Source organism: Balaenoptera acutorostrata, chromosome 6 (assembly GCF_949987535.1).
Source record: "Balaenoptera acutorostrata chromosome 6, mBalAcu1.1, whole genome shotgun sequence".
NCBI classification, from domain to species: domain Eukaryota; kingdom Metazoa; phylum Chordata; class Mammalia; order Artiodactyla; family Balaenopteridae; genus Balaenoptera; species Balaenoptera acutorostrata.
The window spans coordinates 120985170-121009342 of record NC_080069.1 but is presented as its reverse complement, the minus strand read 5'-3'; the positions used below and the strand labels follow the sequence as shown (position 1 = coordinate 121009342).

Sequence of the window (24173 nt, the reverse complement as noted above, 5' to 3'; positions counted from 1 at the left end):
AGAACCTTCTGTACCAGACCCAGTTCCTACCCCTGGGCTAACTGGTTCCGCCCAGGACAGAAAATAGCTGCTTCCCGGGCAGCAGGCATGTCCTGCAAGACGGGAACGTTGAGTGTGGTGTCTTGCTTGCTGCCGTGTTCAGGGCAGGGGACGAGTAAAGGGTGTGTGTGTGCTGACGGGGATTCCGCATCACCTCCCTTAGTAGAAACTTGACGTTTTCAGCATATTGGAGAAAACAATAGTCAGCTTCTCCTTTTGTCAGCTAACCCGTATCCCACTTCATTCTCACAACATCTTTTTGGAATCTTGATGCCCTATTTTTATACAGGCATCGTATTCCCCTTTTTCCCAGAGGGGTTTATGTTATATATTTGAATGTATGTTTTATAAATGAAAATGAACTAAATTCTATTTTGACGGTTTGGGGGATTTTTCATGACACTGCAAGGGAAAGCCTATAAGGTAGCCAGAAACCAAGGTCAGGAAGCACAGTTTTTCTCTGTTGTCTTTTTGCTTCTTTACATTGTGTGTGAATTTTGTTGTCGTTGAGGGGAACATGAAGCCAGATGAGAGAGGAAGGCTGTGAGGAAGTTGTTATTTATCGTATGAAATGGAAACTTATTTCTTAATCCTTCCTTGTCATGAAAACGAACTTGGAGAATGAGTAAGACGTCTCTGATGAAACTCCACTCCCACCAGGGCAGTTGTGACTTTTGAAGAGAGGAATGGGTTCAGGAAGATCAGAAGTGCCCAGATTGTTAACACTGATGGCTCCTTAGGAAATGATTCAAATGTACTCATCAAGGGAATAAGCCACCTAAAGAAAAATGAACCTATCTTATTAGGCGGGCTGCTTCGTAACTGTTATAAAGGATTACCGCAGTGATACAGCAATTGCTACCACGTAGCGAGTGACAGTAGTGACTCCCCTGGACACTTAATAGCAGTGGATGCCCAGTCCTTATAAAGGGTTCCACCTTAGAGACGAGGAAGCCAGAGCTCACGTGAGTTGGTTTTCCCAGAGCCACGCTGCTTTGTACATGGCAGAGGCAGAATTTGAACTTGGGTCTCTCAGGCTCCAAAGCCCTGGCCCTCGCCCCCTCCCCATGCCGCCTGTGCCCCATGACAAGGGCAAGGAGGGAGTCACCCAGCATGACCACGGATGGCATACTGGCCAAGTCTGAATCACAATGCTAAGCCCTTCACAAGTCTGGTGTCATTTCCTCCTCACAGCAGCCTTATGCTGGGTCCTACAGGCAAGAAAGCTGGGGCTTCATAGGCCAGGTAACTTGCCTCAAGTCACATAGCCAGGAGGGGGCAGAGCTGAAATCTAAACTCAGGTCTTTTCTTCCCCCAGAGTCCTTAAACGAAACTCCCATGCTTGCTTGCCTTGCTGGCAAGTTGATTTTCTAACTTGTTGGTAGACAGAACCTAAAGTCAGGTTATCTGCCTTATTTTTCCTAGGTCTTTGTCAAAAGGGAAGATACAATTTACCTCTTGAGGCTGTAACAACTTCACATCTCAAATCTAGCCCGTCCATGGGAGTCGCTTTCCAGTTTGATTTTCTCTTTCTTGTATCACACTACGTGGCATTGCATTTCATCATCAGAGGCATAACTGAGCCGCCCCATTGAGCAAAAATCAAGTGACCTTCGGCGTAGAGGAATATCAGTTTTATCTTTGATGCTCCCTCCGTCTGACCTCTTGGTTTCCAAGTCACGTGGCCCAGTGACCTTCGGCGTAGAGGAATATCAGTTTTATCTTTGATGCTCCCTCCGTCTGACCTCTTGGTTTCCAAGTCACGTGGCCCGTTTTCTTGTCACGACTGGGTTACTGTCCGGCCAGCGCCTCATACTAGGGACCTCCTCTTCCAGCCACGACAGCAGGTTTATCTTCTCTGCCTCAGCTTGGCCAGCGTTTCAGCCTTTCCGGGTTGGTCTGTCTCCGTTTTCTCTTGGCTGTTTCCGGTTTTACAGTTTTCCTAGAAAGAAGCAGCAGCCAGTTTCCCTCTGTACCTCCGGGTCCCAGTCCTTCTTGCTGCTGCAGCTTTGTGAGACCTGCTGTCAGGAGAACCGTTCCGCCCCAGCACGATTCTGTCAGGGCTGCACATGCCTAGCAGCTGTGCAGGATTCAGAGCGCTCACTTTAAAAAAAAAAAAAAAAAAAACCGCTAAAGTTAGACAAAGCAAGTGTTTTAGTGGCATCTTATAGATGAGGTCAGGAGTGTGAGTATAAAGCCATTTGGGAGGGAAGCCAGGAGCCTTGTGAAGCACGGTTTTGAGCCACTTACCAGAGTTCCAGAAAATACGGCAGGCAGTTCGAGGATTAGGTGGTCCAAGGCTCTGTGGTCTCCGTGTCTTGTGATTTAGAGCCGCTGCTGCGGGGTCATGGACCAGGCATGAGAAGGGGAAACAGCAAGAGACAGGCGCCCGGCCCTGCGCAGAACAGCAGTGACCTTGCCCTCAAAGCTTGCTAAACCTCAGCTTCCTTCTATTCAGAATGAGACTGAGACACCTGCCTGGGCTGTACGGCAGGGTTCTTAGGTAGAGGAGGAAACTACGGCCCCGTGGGCGCGCCCCAGTCCTTGTCATAGAGCCAAGGGGGTGTCCGCATTACTCGGGGGAAGACCCCCAGGCATCAGGGAAAAGCTTGGGGGAACGTTTTTTCCAGGTCACATGTAAGAACATCTCTTGGAGGAATGTTTCATGGGACATCGTCTGGGGAGTGCTCGTCTATACCACCAACTCCACCTTTCAAAACGCGGGGTAAAACGGACAGGCGCCCAACCAGGCGTGTTCCGGCAGCTCAGTGACGCAGCACTCTTCTCCCCAAAACTTCTCAAGTACACGGTGAGCCCCATGTGGTAAAGCGCCGTGTACCGCCCTCCAGTTAGTTCAGGCATATGTCAGTTTTATCAGCTCCTTCAAGGTAGGAGCCATATTTGATACTTCTTAACCTCTCTAGGCTTCAGTTTACCCCTTTGAAAATGGGGGAGTTGGAGAAAATGACTTTTTAAAACTTGCCAGCTCTAAAGTTACATGATTCTCTGAAGTAGTGTCCTTGCGCAGTGCTTCACATAATACATCCACTTATATATTCAATAAATAAATGCTTATGGGGATCATTCACTTTATCCTCATCTTTCTTTGTCATTAGTACAAAGAGGAAGGTTCTTGGTTCTGTACTGAAGAAAAACTGTTCCTGAACCTCCTGTAGGTGCCTGTCTGCCCCTCTCTCCCTCCCTCCCCACCCCTTTCTAACTACACTTTGAAAAACATCATTTCAAGCATAGCAGACCCCTTAAGGACACCTACACAGTAAACTTTTACCTTGTTTGTACCTGGAAAATAACATTTGTGGACACATGTATGTATCGTTGGCTTCTTTTGTTTTTTAAAACTGTATCCCTGCCCCCAAAGCAGAGCTCATCCATGCAGCCTTTGTCTGAGTGACAAATATTGTGCTCCCCACTTCACCTCCCACACACGTGCTTTATGCTGGGCCAGCGGGGGGCTGTGTCCAGTCCAGGTTCCTCGTGCGAATAAGCCGCTGGTCAGCTCGCCTCCGCTGCATCCTGGACACAGCTACTGCTCAGCCTCAGGGTGCCTTCTCCCTGCACAAGCCCAGGGGAGTGAGGTTGCAAGCGATCAGCTTCTCCCACCTTCCAAGCTCACCCGGTCTGCCAGTGTAGATAACGTCTCAACTACCAGATTTGTTACGTTTGCGTTGGATAGCAGTCAGCGGCAGAGCAGAACGAAATATCTTTGCTATTCTCCTCAACTTGCCTCCCACTTTGTGACTTGCCTCGCCATAGTGAACTAGAAATTCTCTCAATGCCATACAGCTTGGTAGGCGACTGCCGTAGAACAGATAGAGAAGACCACTGATGCAGCCCCCACAAGGGGATGGGCTGTGACAGCATCTCTAAGGGCACTTCCTGGAAGGGTGACGGCCGGCTGGGTGGTCCAGCCCAGCGGCTTCTTTTCCAAGCGCACCTTGGTTCCCGTTGGGGAAGCACAGTGCACCCCTAGACTCTTCACAACTTGCCATCTGAACACACGGGGACAGACGCAGAAGTAGTGAGTGACCTGCTCAGTGTAGAAGAAGGGTTACCTTGGCAACGGCAAGCCCACTTCATTACCAGATGCATTAGCTTTATTTGTGGGATCCCATAGCAGTTGCCAGGCACCGACCTGTAGTCCCGTCTCTGGGCATTTTGCTCCAGCCATGGCCAGCATTGGCTAGTTTGTAGAACGGTGTCTGTTGGCCTGTATATGCTGCACCGCCGTATCAGTCTACCAAAACTCCAAGGTCATTGCAACCTGCTGCATCCAGATACGTTAGGAACCGGCACAGTCCAGACACATAAGAATCTGAATCATTATAGGGTGACGTGCGAGCTGGAAAGAACATTAGAGAACACGCACGAAGCTCCATCTTGAGGGCAGGGCTTGAAGGGCTCCTAGGACCCTCTCCACCGCACCGCCTCTGAGGAGAACGAAGGCTGATGGCCGGTGAGCTGTGTGGTGCGCCACGCCCGCGGCCACGTGTCTCCCACGGATCATCGCATTTAATTCCTCAGCGGGCCCCTCCGCGTTTTGCAGCTGTGTGAGCAGGCACGAGAGGTGGCTCGACCTGCCCTTGGTCACCCTGCCTGTAAGTGACAGGTGTGGCACAGAGTCCCAGTGGACTTGACCTTCACAGTAAATGGCCTCTTTCGGGAGTCAGCAAGATCAGCCTCCGTGGCAGCTTCGTACCTTCCCCACTCCGCCTGCACCTCAGGCTTGCAGACTCTCAGCAGTCATTCAACAGGAGCACATTTTTGTTCATACTTCAGGGCCTGCACAGCTGTCACCCGCTCTCTGCAGTGTCCATTTAGCCCCAGGTGTGACAGCAAAAAGGCAGATTAGCATAGGTGGCAATTTCACTGGACTGGAGGTAGCAGCCCTCTGGTTCCAGCTTTGATGTTAGCTGGCTTCAAGTCATTTCGCCTCTGTGAGGTCCAGACAAGGTGTTGGGCTAAGTAGCAATAGCTGCCCCTGGGAACCAGGCCCTGTGCCACACCCCTTATCAGGTGCATTGTCTCCTTGACTCCTCGAGGCCATTTCTGAGATGGAGCTGTTGTCATTATCTCCACTGGCTGGAGGAAAGGGATGTTCAGGGAAGGTAGGTAACTGGGCCAAGCTGTCCAGTAGCAGAGCCGAGACCTGCTTCCAAATGCGCCTGATTCCAGAGCCTCGAAACGTTAAGCTTCAAAATTGTGTATGCAGTTTCATTATGACCATGTTAAAAATTCAAAAAGCCAGGAATCTATGCATATGCAATCTAGTTGAGTACCAGGGTCCTTTCTGGCTCTATAAAAAATAAGAATTGACAAACTTCATAGACCTTGACGGGTCCAAGAGATAATAGAAGTAAACCAGAGCCAGACTTCATAGCACTGGGTGTCCATAAACTAGCACCGCCCGGGACAGACACACGCCGGAGGGATGCTCTTGGTGAGCCTCCCCGGCTCGTGCCCCTTCCCTGAGAGCGTGAAGCCGCAGCGCACGAGGCGGGGCATGGAGACCCAGCCCGTCCCAGGACTCCAGGGCAAAGCGGGCAGGAGGGGTGGGGGGAGGGATGGCGGGCTGAGGGTGGGGGGCAGAGGTGCGAAGTATGATTGGGGGGGCAGGAGTGGGGGGGGGCCGTATGACTGCGGAGTATCTTATTTTTTTATTAGAAAAGAAGATGAAACGCTTAAACCTCAATACAAAAATGAATGTAGGATGAGAAAAAAAGGGGGAAAGGAAAAACTATCCTAATCCAGATTCATAGAATGAAAAACAAAAAATTTAACCTATCCAAAAATGATTTGCCCCTTGCTCTGGTTGCGGTCTTGAAATACCATTTCCCACTGGAAAGAACCAGAGTTGCTTGAGGAGATGGCTGATTCATGACCTCAGGTGGGAACCGTACAGGACAGGCCCGGGGTATCATATACCAGACAGCAAGGAAGCCATCACAGAGACTAGGGTTACGACGAAAGGATTCAGCCTCAAAAAGATGCCCACCAGCCACAGACAGGACAGTTCGAGCATCCATAAGAAGAATAATTGCGTCAGACAAAAATATATCAAATATGTTTCACTCCTTGAGTTTATAATAATGTTAAGGGAAAAAAACTAAGCCATCTACATTGGAAGTAAACTAGTGAAACAGTGCATTGTTTGAAAACTGGTATGTGTATAACCGAATCACTTTGCTGTACACCTGAAAGTAACACAACATTGTTAATCAACTATTCTCCAATATAAAATTAAAAGTTTAAAAAAAGAAAGCTGGTAAATAAATGGAAAGAATTGAGCATTTATCCTCTCTCACATATATAATAAATTCTACCACTGGGTAACCAGTTAGTAGATAGGGGAAGTTTTTCTTTATAAAAGTGTTCCAGCTAATAAATGAAGGCTGTTGATCTCACTGGAATACGACCGTCTGTAACCCCTGGTGAATTTAATGGGTCATCAGCTGCCAGCATCACAAACTGAGACACCCAACCTCACATGCCTCCTGTTGGTAGTCTGTGACACCCCTGTGAAGTAGTCTTGCCAAAAAAAAAAAAAAGAAATCAAGCCTGAATCTCATCTAATTACCAATTTACAGGAAGTACAGAGCAAGGAGTAACATGTACACCACCGGGACGCCATCCGCAAAAGCCAGACTGTGGAAAACTCTATAGAAAAAATGACCCAGTTTCTTCAGCAAATAGAATGGGGAGAGGGGATAGAGAGAGGGATACCTTGAGTTTAGGAGAGACTTATGAGGTAGGTCAGCCAGTTCCATTGTGTGGACCATACTCAGATCCTGATACAAGCAAAGTTTTTGTTTTAATGTGGCATTTATGAGACTGTTGGAAATGAACACCGACTGAACTGCAGGTTTGGTAACACTAGAGGATTCCTGTTGTTGTTTTAGATGTGGAGTGGCAGCATGGGTATGTTTTTTTGTTTTCAGAGCCCTTTTAGAGATACAGACTGAAATATTTACAGATAAAATGATACCATGGCTGTTATTTGTTTCAAAATAATTCAGGAAGGGAAAAGTAGGGGAGGGTGTAGGTAAAACAAAGATCTGCCAAGACTTGTAGCTGTTGACATTGGGATGGGTCCATGGAGGTTCTTTATACTATTTCATTTACTTCTGTATATGTTTTTTTTAAGTCTTCCATAATAAAAGGTTTAAAGAAGGTAATTAAGTCGGTACTTCTGGGAGGGGGTGGATTTTATTTTGTTTTGTTTTGATTTAATAGCACCCATTGCTGGGCTTCCCTGGTGGCGCAGTGGCTGAGAATCTGCCTGCCAATGCAGGGGACACGGGTTCGAGCCCTGGTCTGGGAAGATCCCATATGCCACGGAGCAACTGGGCCCGTGAGCCACAACTACTGAGCCTGCGCGTCTGGAGCCTGTGCCCCGCAACGGGAGGGGCCGCGATAGTGAAAGGCCCGCGCACCGCGATGAAGAGCGGCCCCCGCACCGCGATGAAGAGTGGCCCCCACTTGCCGCAACTAGAGAAAGCCCTCACACGAAAACTAAGAGACCCAACACAGTCATAAATAAATAAATAAAATAAATAAATAAAAAAAAAAAAAAAAAAAAATAGCACCCATTGCTGATAAGAGTGGAGTGCTGACAAGAGTGTTCTTAACCCTTGTGGTAAATTGTATCAAAAGCCTTAAAATATTTGTACTGTTTGCCCCAGTAATTACAATTCTACCAATCTATCCTCAGGAAATAATACCAAATGCAGTAAAAATTTGGTGAACAAAAGGGCGCATTGAAGCCTAATATTAATATTAGGGAAAATTTGGAAGCAACTAATGCGCAGCAATAGGAGAGTGGTTAAAGAAATTATAGTATAGCCACTCAATAGAATGCCAGGCCACGTGTAATGCCAGTTTTGAAGACTACACAGCAGTATGGAACGATGCTTACCTCATAATTTTTTCTTTTCTTTTTTTTTTTTTTAAAGATTTATTTTTTTTATTGATTAATTGATTGATTGATTGATTGCTATGTTGGGTCTTCGTTTCTGCGCTAGGGCCCTCTCCAGCCGTGGCAAGCGGGGGCCACTCCCCACCACGGCGCGCGGGCCTCTCACCATCGCAGCCCCTCCCGCTGCGGAGCACAGCTCCAGACGCGCAGGCCCAGCAACCGTGGCCCACGGGCCCAGCCGCTCCGCGGCACGCGGGATCCTCCCAGACCAGGGCTCGAACCCGCGCCCCCCGCACCAGCAGGCAGACTCCCAACCACTGCGCCACCAGGGAAGCCCCCTCATAATTTTAAATAAAATTTTGACTTGAAATTATATGTTTAGTTTCAATTATAAACATGTGAAAACTTCAAAAACCATGCATCTTTGATAGTAAAAAGATTAAAAGAAAGTATCCCAAAATGTTAAAGTGGTGATTATCTTTGGATGGAAAGTCTATAAACAATTATTTTATTCCTTTTTTCTCTAATTTTAGATTGTTCCATAATAAGCGTTTATTAACTATTTTACTATTAGTTGATTTTAAAATACCAAAAATCACTTATAAAAGCAAAAAAATTAAATATAACATTTCTAGTATCTTTAGTGTGTTTTTTTTTTTTAATTTCATTTTAAGAAGCTTGAGAAATTACTAAGGGAATTTATCAGTTAAAGTCAGCTAGATTTCGTTCCTTTTAAGGAAACAATTGCTTAGTTATCTACGCTTTTTAGCAAAGAGAGTTAAAATATGTTAGAAAATGGTGGCACTGTTGGAGGGGGTACGTTGGACCTTCACTCTAGCCCAGCGAGAGGCTATTAATTTCAGTGCTTATGACTGCCAAAACTATAGCTGGATTCCTCTCCCTCCCTTGCTTCCTTCCAAGACTGCATGTAAACTAGAGGCAGAGTTTCTGTTCCTACCTTGCTGGTTTATTGGCATCCTTAAAGAGTGATTTCCAGTTATGCAAGAAATGACCCATTAAATGTTACATGGTATAGCAATATTTAAAAGTACTATCCAGAAATAAGGTGCTTTTAACATTCTCTTAAATGTAAATAAACGTGTCATATCTTTTTCTTACCCCGTTTATATTCTGTACTATTTGGGGCATATAGAAATAGAGGTCAACTCAGCACTAGACGTTATTGAAGGAACTAGGTATTAGTAATGTTCACTGACACCCAGGACTGATCGAGAAGAGAAGACCATTGTTGTTTTGAACAGTAGGCTAAGAGCTGCAAGGAATGAGGAAGTAAGGAAAGGATGGTTGAAGGTGGCGTCCCGAGAAACGGCCTGCTGCTGGAGTTGCGGGATCCGGGTTGCTGCTTGGGGCGGAGACTCTTGTCTGAGCCCAGCAGGACTCCATTTAGCCAATTCTGTGATGTCAGAGCCTCATGGACCAACCCAGATAGTGGGCCTTGGGTTGGGTCCTTTGCCGAGTCTGCTTTTAGTGTCTCATCTAGGAAATGAAACAGGAGGCTTGACAAACTCATCAGAAGGGTTTCGTGAGCCCCTAAAAGAAAAGAAGGCGCTGTTTCTATTCTGAAGGCTGGGCCTATTCAGCAAGCCCAGCAGGTCACTTTTTCCCTGGCATGTATGAAACTGCACTTTTTTTAGGTTTTTGTTTTTTGTTCTTTGTTTTTTTTTTTTTAATCTATAACATGTGCTTAGGTTCTAAGAGAGTAAAAGCACTTAGATGTATTTACAGGACCATGTTTCTTTTTGGAGATAAAATTCAGCTACTTTTCATTTACCTTCAGAACTGCTCCACTTTTTACCAGCTTTTAAAATTAGATAGTTCACGGATTTCCCTGGTGGTACAGTGGCTAAGACTCCGTGCCCCCAGTGCAGGGGACCCGGGTTCGATCCCTGGTCAGGGGACTAGATCCCACATGCCGCAACTAAAAAAGATCCCTCGTGCCGCAACGAAGATCCCACACAGCCAAATAAATAAATATTTAAAAAAAAAAAGTTAACCAGGGGGTATCTGGTGCCTGCCTTTCATCCCTCTATTGTACTCTCTACATAGTCCATGGGTGTACATAGGCTCATGACATAATATGAAAACAAACGTGCTCACTAACTCCTAGAAGGCCAGAATTGTAGGATAGTCTTTGAAGAAAGTAATCTTAAGACAGGAAAAAAAAAAAAAGGGAAACTTACTTTATCCAGCAGATAGTAAACATTTGGAAATTATCCTGAGAGTTTATAAGCCAATATTATAAATAAATTCAGAGTAGTTAGATGAATTGGGACCTGTGCCATCTTAAATGCCTTAGGAGGCTGGCACAAGGCGCGACCACCGCGCCTTTCCTCCGAGTGTCCACTGGTGCGTCTCTCAGGAACAGGAGGAGAGGTGATCCTTTCTCCTTCTCATTGTCTTGCCCAATTCGTGTGGTTTGCATGTTCCAGTGTAAGCATTCATGTTTGTACACGTGTGTTTTGACAGGTGACCTTGGGAAAGGTGTTGAAAGTGATAGTCGTCATGCGAAGCCTATTCATTGATCGAACGATAGTAAAGGGATATAATGAAAATGTCTACACAGAAGATGGCAAGGTAGGCACTCTGGCGTCTTTTGTTTTTTCCTTTATTTTCTGTATCCCAGAACAAATGTAATAGTGTCCCAGATGAATGACATTAAACACTAGCAATCATAGCTAAAGTGATCAACAAGCATAGATTTATCAGTATGAAGCTGAACACTTTACAAAAAAAACATTTCTCTCTCTCCCCTTGCATTTTTCATCAAGCTTCTGCTTTTTCCTTTAAGCCTGTTACCCTTAGTTGAATTTCTAATTTATCACCTTAGACCCCCCAGTTGCCTCATTAAATGTGTCTTCTGAGGAAATGGATTTCTTTCTTCCTTTCTTTTCTTTCCCTTCTTTTTTTTTTTTTTTTTTTTTTGCCTAGTCGCGCAGCACATCAATAGCCCAGGGTTCAGCATTTTGCTTTTCCTAGAACCATGAGGAAAATTCAAGTTAATTTGACACACAACCTGATAATGATCATTTTCCTTGAAACTAGCAAGTAGCCCCCAGAAGTTGGTTATCCATAGCAGTGCATATTGAATACTACAATTGAAAAAAGATGAGTTATTTCCATGAGTGATTTGTTTCATGGGAAGTTCACCCACGTGAACCCCTAATTTCTTTTGACTGCACACTCTCCATATGGAGATGCAGAGAGCACCAGAGGATGCTAATGAAAGTCGACAGCCTTCATTTGTGTTTGCTTCCAGAGCGTAATGAGCATTCTGCCAGAGATACCCACCCAGATACACCCTGGTCACTTCCTGACACTAAGCCTCCATCTTCACCTCTCCCTGGAGCTTTCCCTTCTCTTCATGAATCCCATTAAAATTTAAAAGTTTGTTAGTACCAGCACTTACCACCCAACAGCCACGTTATAATGAGGATAGAATGTTCTCCAAAAACGGATGACCAGTGTAGATTAGCACATAACAGTGTGTAATATAAAAGGTGTGACCCGTAAAGTGGGTCAGTATTTTGGGTTTGTAAAGTGGGTTTGTATTTTGAACAAGTAACCCAGTATTTCGAATTTCCACATTCCACTTGAGTGTTGTCACCATGGGAAGCTACTCTTACTCCCAGGGCCCTGCAGAGTTCTCATAAATCTCCCCATTGAGAGAAAAACATTCCTCCAGGGAAGCTTTCCTTTTTCTTTTTGGAAAAACCAAAATGTCTTTGGAGCAAGTGTGGAGAATAAAATAAATAATTGGGGCAAATGTGATCGGTTGTGTATGTGACTCAGAAACTCAGATGGCGATTCTAAACGAGAAATTCCGAACTCCTTCGCAGCAGCAGAGGCAAGGCTGGGGCGGTGGAGACCCTCGCCAAGAGCCCGAGTCAGTGGTCATCTAGAGACAGGGTTCTTGTTGCCTCTGTTCAAGATTTACAACTTTATAGTCACCCCTGCTGTGAAACACGCCCTTGGTCTCCAGGGACTTACAAGTGACTTGGGGATATAAAGAATAAATACATAAAAGCTAGGTACTAATAATGACCGTGCTATAAGAGATACCAAATTCAGGATGCAAGTGAAGCATACTCTGAATGTAGATTATAAGGAGTGGAGATTTTACCTACTTTGCAATATCAATATCAATCTTTAACATGATATTTATTTAACTGCCCCATACTGAAAGTGTCCAAAATAACACAAGCGGTTTGCCACCTAGTTAATAGTCAGTAAATGATTAGTATTATTTTTATTCTGCACTTAAAACAAGGGAATTAGAAAATAGTCTCACGTGTATTCTTCTAGAATTTCTCTCTGATTACTCCTCCTCAGCTGCTATTGGTAGTTCCTTTCCTCCCGTCTACCCCCTTGACTCCCAGATTACTGGGGGTTCTCTTCCCCCTCCTCTCATGCCCCTTGGCCATTCTTACACGTACCCCTGTGGTTGCACGTGTCCCCCCGCACAGGGATCACTCCTGATTTGTGTTGAGGTCAGACCTCTCCTCCCCAGACGGACCTCGAGTTCAGCCTGTCCAAAACCAACCTCAGCTTCTCTCAGCTGGTCCTTATCCAGGGTGACTGCACCACCTCACTGCTCAGGCCTTCCTTCCGCTGTCTCCATATGGAGTCTGTTGGTGGGTTCTGGCGAGTCTCCCTCTTTATCCCTCCAGCTGGGCCCCTCCCATCCGTCTTCTCTCCTCCTCGCTTCTCCTTATCTCTCTGCTGAGACGCTGCACCAGCCTCCTCACTTCCAGTCTGCAGTCCTGCTTCCCTCCGCCGTCCGTCCTTCGCTTGGCCTCCAGAGCTGTCTTCCTGAAATACACAGCCAAGGGGGTGATTTCTTGCTTTCTGCCATGTCCCCGTTGCCCAAAGCAGGAAAGTGGGATATTAGTAGATGTTAGGCACAAAGCAGTCCCTGATCAAAAAAGTTTGAGAAACCCTGGGTTAGAGAAAGTTCAGTAGGATTCTTTCTTTACTGTGGAAATTCTTAAACATTTAGTTTGCCTAACTGCCTATGAATCTCCCAAGAGGGGTACATAGTATACAGTCTTTTCCTAACTAATTTGACCATCCATTTTTTTTCTTCCTTTATTCTTGGAGCATATTGTGACACTGGTGTTTGGCAAAACATACTTCTGAAAACTCTGGCTTGTAGAATAAAATCCAGACCCCTTAGCAAGGCATAGAAATGCCTAGTGATCTGGCCTCTGCCCGCCTTTGCGACCTCATCTGCCGTCACTCTCTACATCCATTTCGTCTTTTACTTTCCAGCCTTTTGTGCTACTTGTGGCTCCCAGAACGTGCCAGATTCTTTCACACACTTGCACCTGTGCTCTGTGCCCTGGACCTGAGACGCTTGCCCCCTCCTGTCCACCTGGCGAGCTTACTGGCTTTACACTGGCTGAGTGCCCTGTCCCTTCTCATCCGGCCCCCGTTTTCCCAGAGGCCTCTGCTGTGAGCACGGGCTCTGGAGATGGCAGGCCTGGGTTTGCCTCTACTCAGTACAAGTGATCGTCATCCACTCGAACCTCCGTGGCATTTTGAACAGTCTTTCTCTAGTACTAGGATTAGTCCGTCCTGATTATTTGTTGCATGTCTGTCTTGCAGTTAATGAACACACTAGCATCCTCCATGTTTGGTCTGGTAGGCATTGTGCGAAGCAGACCTTGCCTCCAGTGGTTATGCAACCATAGGTACCACTGTTAGACTCATCTTCCAGACAAGGAAACTGAGACCCAGCATGGTAAAATGACTTGCCTACGGTCACTCACCGAGCCAGATCTCAAACCTCCATCTGCCAGGGGCTCCTCGAGGGTCCAGGCTCTGTCCCGAGACTCTCTCCCTCCTGTGGATGTACCTCAGTGCCTAAAACACAGTAGAATAATAATGTGTGGGAGGAGGTAATGAAAAAGCCTCCTGGGGATGTGAAAATGCTTTAGGTGGGACGGAAGAATGGAGAATCAGAAATGAGAGCCGGAAGAAAAAAAGAAATGAGAGCCGGGCACTAGATGAAGCAACAGGGAGTGAAGTCGTAAATAAAGAATAAAGGAAGCACGCACGTGCACACGGGTCGTGGTTCCCTAATGAGGGATTAGCACGGGTTCTTTGTTCACCAGAAGGAAAGTGAGCGTGTGTCTGGGAGCCTGAATTCTGAGTCATATCACAAAGGCGGTACCGGAGGCCTCTTGCTCCCTTTTACAACTGCATACATTGGCCTAGAGAGAAGCAGGGACCCTAAAAGCAGGAAGAGCACGGTTAGGAGGACTGAGTCCACTTGTTGTTTTAAAGGCACATTTACCGCATTTGGCAGAGAAGCCTGCCCAGAATCTAAGCCCAGCCAATTCGATTCACCCCTTTTTTTCAGAGTACCTTACAGATGATGAAAATAAAGTTGTGCAGCCGTTATTAGTGTTCTCTTTTTAGCACTGATGCTGGTACGTGTGAACTGACGTGTTTGCATGCACGTGAGCGGTAGTGCAGTTAACGCGTTGAACCGTCTGGCACATCCCGAATAAAATGCAGCGTTTGGAAGGGGCCCTCGGAGCTTGAGGTGCGGTCTAAGAACAACTCGTTGCCTGCAGTTTTGCTGTTCCAGAGGTGCAGCCCTGCATTTGCTGAGTTGGTGCCTAAGCGCCTGCCTGGGGGTGGATACTGCCCTGATGCACTAGGTGTGGCTTGGAAAGCCTTGCCTCGGCTTAGGGGTCTGAGCTGCGAATTCCTCCTGCCTCTGCAGTTGTCTGTGTCCTTCCAAACCCAAAGCAACCAGCTTCTGAAACGGTTCTTAGCCCTGTTGTTACAAGAGTGGCCCCACGCCACCCCGATTTCCAGCTCTGGCAGGTTTTCGCCCCATTAGAATCCCAGCAAGCCTATCTCTCACTTTGCACTAACAGCCACTACCTCTACCCTGATCATCCTGTGTCTTTACCTGTGATGCATATTTTTGATGCCAAGCACCAGCAGACTAATTCCTCGAACAAAATATTAAAATGCTATTAAGACTTACCGCCCTACGCTTCATTGTCGTCGGGGAGGAGCAAAGAGCCATGACTCAGCATGTTGAATACCTGGCCGTTGTCCTGACTTTACACCAGGCAGACTTAGCTGAAAAAATATGTGTCTCGGGGGCTTCCCTGGTGGCGCAGTGGTTGAGAATCTGCCTGCTAATGCAGGGGACGCGGGTTCGAGCCCTGGTCTGGGAAGATCCCACGTGCCGCGGAGCTGCTGGGCCCGTGAGCCACAACTACTGAGCCTGCGCGTCTGGAGCCTGTGCCCCGCAATGGGGGGGGCCGCGATAGTGAGAGGCCCGCGCACCGCGATGAAGAGCGGTCCCTGCACCGCGATGAAGAGTGGCCCCCACTTGCCGTAACTGGAGAAAGCCCTCGCACGAACCGAAGACCCAACACAGCCAAAAATAATAAAAGAAATAAATAAATAAAGTAGCTATAAAAAAAAAAAAAAATATGTGTCTCGGTTGAATTTATCTTATTAGGGTATTTAGGTTATGTTAATGCTATAGCTTCATTAATTATCCCATATCAATAAAAAAAGGCAGCTTTTAGCCTCCTAGCACAAGAGAGGAAAAGAAATGGTGGTATCAAAGGGAACCTTCAAAGACAGCCAGAGCTGTCTCCAGGGTAATTTCTGATCCCCGCATTCTTCCCACTTCAGAGTTGTGTGTGTGTGTGTGTGTGTGTTTGGGTCGAGGGGGTTGGGGGAAGCGTGAATCTGATTCCTCTAATAAGTGTTGGCATCAGCCCCGTTTGATATTAGATGCAGGGAACATCTTGATTTGTTGTAGCCTTTGAAATTGTTCAGACGACCTTCAGAAAAATGGCCTCTTGTTACTTACGGGGGAAGAGTGAAAGCTGGGGAAGGGGAATCCGGTTTAATTCATATGCAGAGGATGCCCTGAAATTGTGCTTTCAGCAGTTTTTTAGTAACAAGTGCATGTCCTGATTGAAAGTGAAAAGTTGAAGAAGAACAGACCTGTAAAACTTGTTCACTTTTTTATTCTCCAGGGGAGGGTGGGCAGACTTAAGCATATGACCAAATAGAAGTTTGTGGTTTTGAAAACTTGGATGACCATGGAGAAATCCATCACCATTGCTGGTTTATAGCACCCTACCTCTACTGACACATCACCTGTTGACCTTGCAAGATGAAGCTACTAATAAATAAAAGCTTTAGACGTTGAAGTGCCTGTGAGGCTTATGAGTTTTATTTGGAAGTGTTAACTTTAGATAATTTATAGTTTCATTGTACTATTTTTTGAAATGAAGAATTGATTACTTTCTGATAAGCTGCCGTAATTTTCATTTGCTGCTAAAGGAATTTTAGTGGCGATGTTTGTCACATCAGCAGGCCTGAAAGGCCTGAACTTGTCATCTTGAACTTTGCAAGAGTGTCCCACCACCACTTTGAGCTCTGACAGCTTAGGGGGCGCTGTGAGTCAGCATTCACTCTGAATTCTAGGTACAGGGCCATCTTCCTCCCAGGTTAAGAGCTGGGCCTCTGGAGACAGACCTGGTTTTGAATTCTCTACCACATGTTAACGCTGTGATTTTGGACAAGCTGCTTAACGTCTTTGGGCCTCAGTTTCCTCATCTGTGAATTGGACATAATTTTATCATTCTCGTGCGATTGCTGGGAGACACTAGAAAGATGACGCAGGTCCAGTGCAGGCTGAACACACGGTCATGTGCAGATGGTACCTGCCCTCTCTGGCTGTGCCGGAGATGCCGATGGGCGTCATAGTCAGCATTCCTTTGCCCGCTGATTTGGGGACATTCGGGTTTTTCATTTCGGTGAGTGAATTTGACTGTCGCTGTTATCACCAGTTCTTCCTGTGCATCAAGAGGTCCTTTGATGTCTGACGTGTCACCTGAGAGCCGATGAATCTGTGCTGAAGCAGTTGGTCATCTGTGGGGTTTGTTTCCATTTTACCTGAAAAGAGACCACATTCCCACCCCTAAAATATTCTAATCCCCAGAGTCCCACAGGCTGCTCCTAAGACTGCAGATTCAGCCCCAATTACCATAAGGTTTGGCTTTTCCATTTTAAGATCTTTCTAATGCTTGCCCAGAGTACTGGGGGACGCTTAGTTTCTTTTCCCTGACACTATAGTTCAGCATAATTTCTCGTTCATGGGGCTGAAAGTTTGTAGCTTCCAGAATGCTCCTTTTTGAATATTGCAGCCAGCAAAAAATTGGTAGCCGTGCCCTCCTTTGCAGCAAATAAGCTGAAGCTAATAAATATTCACTTGCATCAGTCCCGGCTCGCTGAAATGAATTTCTGAAATCTTCCTGGCCCTGAGGAGAGGCAGGGCACTAACTCTAGAACGCCTGCTTAAATGGCTTTCTTTGGCATAAATCTAGCAGAAAATCAAGTACAGACTGCCTGCTGTGCCTTCACAGCAAAAGGGGAAGCCACTGTCATCCGATCCCTTTCTCACCCCTGTGCGCCTGGGAAGCAGGGCGTATTGTCTAGCGTCCTTCTATCCCAGGTGGTCAGAACTGGTCCCTAGGGTCCTGAATAATATATTTCAACCGCCTTCAGAAAGAGCAACACCCTTGCTTGGAAGAGCGCTGTGTGTTTTGAGAAGACACAATCAGGCTAGAGAGTCCATCTCTTCATTAAACCTGTGCGTATTTCTCTCTGGATGATTTTTTTATTTAAAGCATTTTGCACATACTGAAGGTTTTCTTATATGTAGGTAATTTTTTCTTTTAAATTAAAACGAACTTTTCACTCTATATGCAGATTCGTCCTTTTCTCTTTTTCCATGGCCCTGTGTTTCTATGTCAGCCTGTGTATGATGTGAACAGGCAGGAAGGATAAACAGCAGAGAACTTCAGAAGAAACAGCTGTGGGCTGAAAATGGAAAGAGAACTATATTAGTTCAGATATTGATGTGACTTCTCCAATAATTTAGATTTAGAATCTTTGGCATCTCCCTGTCATCTTGGCAGTGATTTGGTAAAACTAAAAGATACAAAAAGTTGTTCTTATTCCTTCCGCAATGTCTGAATAGTCTTTAAATGCTACATTTGTTAAGCCTTGGGCTAAACCGCGGCACTAAGATCATGATATAAACCTGACTTATCCTCCCAAATATGACCAGCTGCCCAACAGTTTTCTTCAACAGAATTGATAATGTAGGGCATTAATTTCATATGTTTCTTTTGAGGTTTCCTTCCGAGTTATCTGGAGGTAACATGTCACTTTTTCCCCTGCAAATTGCTAACCTGTCAAAATAAATATCTAATGCCTTAAGATTTTTAAAATTCTTACTCCATCAATTGGCCTAAGTTGGGGGGCAGTGACTAAAAATTGACACCATCCTTCTGGAGAGCAGTTTAGCCAGAGTAGGAGAGGAGTCAAGTGGGGGCTTTTGTGGAAATCCAGGAAGGAGATGGTTCAGCAGTGGGGATTGGGGGGGGGAGGCAGACAGGTTCAAATAAATGTTCAATCACAGTTCCTCCGCTATCGTTCCTGGACTTGGATCCGCTAAACTTACCCTCTGCAGCAGGAGCCCTGCCGAGTCCAGGGGGGCCCCCAGATTCCTCCACTTATGAACAGGAAGAAGCCAGGAGAACTGCACGCACGCCTGTTCCCAGCCCAGCCTTTCATTGCCAAGGGCGGTTTTCAGAAAGCCCTCAGAACAGAAACAGAACCCCGAACTGTCCTACGTCGGGTGCAGCGCTTCACTTCCGGTCTTCCTAGGGGCGTCTTCCCATCTGACGGGTCGTCATGCTCCCAGACGCTTCAAAGTCATCCCACAGCACACAGGCTTAGGTAGCCGTGTCTCGGCTTTCCACCTTGACCACTGGCCAACCCCAAAGGCAGGTTTCAAGAGGCCCATTGACCAGGGGTTTCAGTTTGCTCAACTCTTGAACTCGTATATTAACGTTGACTTGTTAGCACCCTTGGGACCTAGTGATGGCCCCTCTTTTAATCTGCACTGTCCTTGCACTGTCTCCTGCACTGTGTTGGGGGTAGTTCTATTTTTGCCATACGCCGTTTGTTCTAACCTCTTGAAACAGTAAGAAGGCACTGATTTGATTTCTCATACAACCTGTCAAACCAGAGTGGTTTTGGTTAGGCTGCGCCGCGGATTACCCTGTGTAGGACCAAGTGTGGCCAGAGGAGGACTGGACTCTGAACTCTGCCCACATTTCATCTCAGACCTCTGTTTCCTTGACCAAGGGGTCCAGGGCTCCTGACCAGGCCAGCCATCACAGTGAACCTGCGGAGCGCTGCGAAAACAAACGAACAAATGAACATATTCTCGGGCCCACTCCAGACCTACTAATTCCGACATTCCAGGGGAGGGACCAAGGAATCTGTATATTAAAAAACAAAAGAAATTCCCCCAGGGGCTTCTGATGCCACCCAGGTTTGAGCACCACCAAGCGAGACCATCCGTAAGAAGCTTCTCCAGATTACCATGGGCAATTGAATGGCTACGAACCATTGTCTCATCATCTGGGAAGGTTGCTAATGGGACCAGCCACACAGGCTTGTTCTAGGGAGTGAGTGGGAGAGTGCGTGTGGAAGGACCAGTGCGTGCCTGGCGTGGAACAGGTGTTCAACAGCGGGGGGCTGTTTTCCTCCACGCATGCCTGTAACATGCTAGGTCCTGTGCTAGGACAATGTAAACAAAAGAAATAAAAGCTTCAGTTAGTTTTAAGAGCTATGAAGATTTTTAATTTTTGAAAGGATAAAGAGAAGCAAGACAACAGGTATGGGAATATTTTAGACAGAGTAACTGGGAGATGCCTCTCTGACAAGGTGATGCTGGAGCCAAAGGAAGTGAAGGAGGAGCCATGGGAGGGTTTGTGGGAAAAGCAATCCAGGCGAAGAGCACAGCAGGTGCAAAGGTCCTGAGGCAGGACTGACCTTGGCATGTTGAGTGACGCAGGAGAACCGTGGCAGGGGTCAAAGTTAGAGAAGTGAGCGAGGGGCTCAGCTCATGGGGCTGTGGATGCAGCAAGTGCCTCAGGTTGACTTCTTATATCTCTTCTTATCGTCTTCTCAAATCACCACAGGTTGATAAAGAAGAAATTCAGGCTCGACATTTAGGATCCTTTCAACCCCAAGATTCTATTTTTCTATAATCATGTTTTTTTTTCAAGCTTAATATTTTTTTTTCAAGCTTAATAACAGTAGTTACAATATCATTTCTTGGAGTCCAAAATTCTAAAATTGATGCTGATATTTTATCTCTTCCCCCCACAGCTTGATATATGGTCCAAATCCAACTATCAAGTATTCCAGAAGGTAAGTTGTACTTTTTGCTTCTTCCTCAAGAGGCACTAAGGGAAATATGAATACTTCGAGGTGTAAACATTGGTCTTAAATCAGAGGCTTTTTAAAAAGTGAAAAGAGCCAGACACAAAAGGCTGCTCACTGTATGATTCCATTTATGTGATGTTCTGGAAAAGAAAACATTAGGGACAGAAATTGTATCAGTGGTTGCCAGGGGTTAGAAGTGAGGGAAGGAGATTGTCCCCAAAGAGCTATAAGGGAACATGTTTGGTTGATGAAAATATTGTGTCTTAATTATGGTGATTACACAACTGTATGTTTCAAAACTCACGGAACGATCTATATGCCTACAAAGGGCAAATTTTACTATATATAAATTATACCTTTTAAAAAAATCAGAGGCTTTTGAGTTGCTTCAGACTCAACCCCCAGTTTTTAAATTCAGTTTCTCACAGCCCAGTAATCTACACAGGTGCCTTAAGGATGGGCTGAGGAATGCGGGCTGGCCCTACCCCACCCCCACTCTGTATTACAGTGGCATCTTTTTCAGGTGTTGGGCTTCCCCAAGAAATACTTTCTGGGAAATGTCAGAAAAAATGAAATGTGACCAGAGTAAGTCCATTTCCCAGCTCCCAGTGGTGGAAGGGTCCCTTCCCTGGCCCAGCTCCATACCTGGGGCTTCTGAAGGCTTCTCCCATGGCCCTCAGGCCAGGTCCCCTGCAGGGCACCGGCCACTTTCTTCTGTGCTCCCCGTCCTCTGTGTCCGCTTCCATCCAGCAGTGCAAATAATAGAGTTGGTTGTAAATACACTCATTGCCTCCTCACGTTCAACGACAATTATTTATTGAGCCCCTTTGCCGCGGGCAGGTACTATGCTAGGTGCTAGGAATACAGGGGAAACAAGACAAACAAGGAAGCAGAATCAATAAGAGAACTCCAGGTCATTACCGGGGGCTGTGGTCGAGGACAGGAGGGACCTCCTTCACATCGGGGTGGTCTCAGGAGGCCTTTATGCAGCAAAATTTAAACTGAGACGGGAAGCAGGAGAAGGAGCCAGCCATGTGAAGGGCCACGGGAAGAGGGTCCCAGACAGTGGAAGCAGCAGCCCTGAAAGCTGGTGTGGAGGAGGGACTTGGCACGGTCCAGCACCGCTGGGACCCGTGTGATGGGAGCAGGCAGAGGGCGGCGGGGAAGGCACGCGAGGCAGGGCCGGGCCGGCAGGTGCCTTTAGGTCCCGGTGCAGAATTTGGATTTTACTGTCAATTCAGTGAGAAGCCAGTGGAGGGATTAATGTGGAGGAAGGATGTGATTTTGAAAACTGGGCCCGAGTTATCCCCACTTGAATAAAAACTGTGTCCAGGGTGTGCCGGGTAGCTTAGCATAGGAAGGTGGGTTTTTTTCAGTTGAGGTGAAATTCATGTAACGTAACCATTTTAAAGTGAACAATTCCGTAGCTCTTAGACTTTCACGTTGTTGTGCAGCCGCCCCCTCTATCCAGGTCCGAAACATTGTCATCACCCAAAAGGAAACCCCATCCCCGTTAAGCAGTGAGCGTTGGGCTTTCGTATCAAAGGAGCATAAGGGGCCAGCCCTCTATTGGTGTCTAATGTACCTCAATTCACGTTGCTCCCTGGACCCCTTTACAGTGAAAGGGGGAAGCAAAGGACAGATGTCCAGGGTTGGGGAGCGGTCTGAGGCGTAACACCACACACTTAGGGAGCCTACGTAAGCATGAAAATGTCATGATCTTATCACAACTAAATGCACTAAATCTACCCTGGGTTAGATTCTGAACCAGAAAGAGCATATTAATGGAAAAACTGGTGAAATCCAAATGAAGTGTGGACTTGAGTCAATAATAAGTAACCAACGTTGGTTTCTTAGTTGTTGATGAACGTACCCGGTAATGAAAGATGTTAACAGTGGGGAAACTGGGTGAGGGGTATGTGGGAACTATGTGTACCATGTTTGCAACTTTTCTGTAAATCTGAAACTAATCCAAAATGTAAAAATCATTTCAAAAAGAGACTCATAGTGTTGGCTCTTCTGACAGTCCAAATCCTTCACCCAGCTGAGCTACCTAGATGCAGAAAGCAAAAAACAGCCTCCCTCCCTGGGCCAGAGCCTAAGGGAAAGAAGTACATAGTCACGGGCTTCCCCCGTGGTGCAGTAGTTGGGAGTCTGCCTGCCAGTGCAGGGGACACGGGTTCGAGCCCTGGTCTGGGAAGATCCCACATGCCGCGGAGCAACTAAGCCCGTGTGCCACAACTACTGAGGCTGCGCTCTAGAGTTTGCACGCCACAACTACTGAGCCCACATGCCACAACTACTGAAGCCTGCGCTCCGCAGCAAGAGAAGCCACCGCAAGGAGAAGCCCGCGCACCGCAACGAAGAGTAGCCCCCGCTCGCCGCAACTAGAGAAAGCCCACGCGCGGCAATGAAGACCCAACGCAGCCCCCCCCCCCAAAAAAAAAAAAGTGCGTAGTCACGTGTGGGCTTTAGTGTAGGCAATGACGTTTTAACCTTGGCCTTCTTATCTAGGTGACCATACCCAAGGCCTTTACCTGTTCAGCTTGCATAAAACCTCGGCCTTAGCTGCTAACTTTGTCCCTGCCGACAGCTCTTATTTTCCCCCAGCAGCTGGCTGAAAAGCGTTCTGAGGAGGAAGAACACTGCTCGGTATCTGCATCTTGTTTCGCTTTCCCAGTGAAGAGCGTTAAAACAGTTTTGGTTTGTTTGTTTTTTTTAACCTGGTTTATCTTAGTGTCCTCTGTGGTATTTCAGTGAGTTACTTTCTGGCTCCACAAAAGGCGGGCAATGACTTCAGGGGCCCCGAGCATCACAGACCCATAACCTGGGATTTTAACAATGTCCAATTTCCATTCAGATACCCTTTATGAGGGAGAGCCTTGCCCAGGCTTGCCTTGGCAAAGATATTTTTTAATGTTCTGTGTAGTATTAAGTATTTTTGAATGCAAGCAGAAAGTTTATTAGGAAGTTGTAAAATGTGTGAAACACAGATTTGGTGAAGCATAGATTTGGAGAGAAAGTGCTATATTTTTATTCTACCACCCCTAAAAATAACCTGCCAAGCACTCTTTATATTTGTTTAAAACTACAAACGCACAGTGCAGCAGTGTTTAAAATTTGATATTGGTTAGTTGGGGAGATTTAGGAGCACCCGCCAATTCCCTCCTCGTAGTTAATGTAACATGTTTGAAGCAGTAAAATTGGATGAATTTGTAGAGATGGGAATTTCATCTCAACTGGTGAACGGCATGTTATCCGTATTTATGCAGAGCCCTTTCTGAGGTTCCTTTATCATCCCTCCCCTCACCTATTTTTTAACTAAATGGACTTGACCTCTGAGACTGACCTGTACTAGATTAAAGAACCATAATTTGGAGACAGTAGATAGTGCTTTCTGGTGAGAACAAAAGGCAGATGACGTTGAGGTTCTTTTCCTTTTTCAGGGGCAGGTAAGAATTAGTGGATTACAGAGTCCGTGCTCTTCCCTGCTGAAACACTGTCTATTTGCTGTCAAATTAAGGACTATATTGGAAAATAGTGTAGTACAGAATTCAGTTTAATCCTTTATCAGGAAAGCTTTCCAACTAATCATCGTTGCCTCGAAGGGGCTTGGGATCTTGTTCTTGCGGAAGATGTTGGTAAAGAGGATGAGGAATGTGGAACGTGGAATCACGATGGGGGGTGACCTCACTGGGCTTATTTCATTGTGTTAGTTTCAGGCCATGTTGCGGGTCAGAGGGCAGCCCTCCCTGTTCTACAGCCAGACTGTGCCCTGAAAGCAAAGCTGGGACCGCCGTGTTCCTTGCAGATTCTGAAGGCCTGGTCCAGTTGACAGGATGATGTTTAACATTTCAAACTCAAAATGCCAAAAGAAAAGATGAGGTGG

General features: G+C 46.3%; 1 protein-coding gene across 2 annotated transcripts in view; it reads left to right on the top strand.

Annotated features, from left to right (window-relative positions):
- MED27 (mediator complex subunit 27) overlaps positions 1–24173 on the top strand; it is a 205634-nt gene that overhangs the window by 161845 nt on the left and 19616 nt on the right. The window contains exons 5-6 of one of the 2 annotated variants that reach the window (XM_007194466.3): positions 10460–10567; positions 20228–20269. In XM_007194466.3, the coding sequence (XP_007194528.1) occupies positions 10460–10567; positions 20228–20269 (150 nt within the window). The remainder of the gene's footprint in view (positions 1–10459; positions 10568–20227; positions 20270–24173) is intronic. The other variant, XM_007194467.2, reaches the window with a different exon arrangement.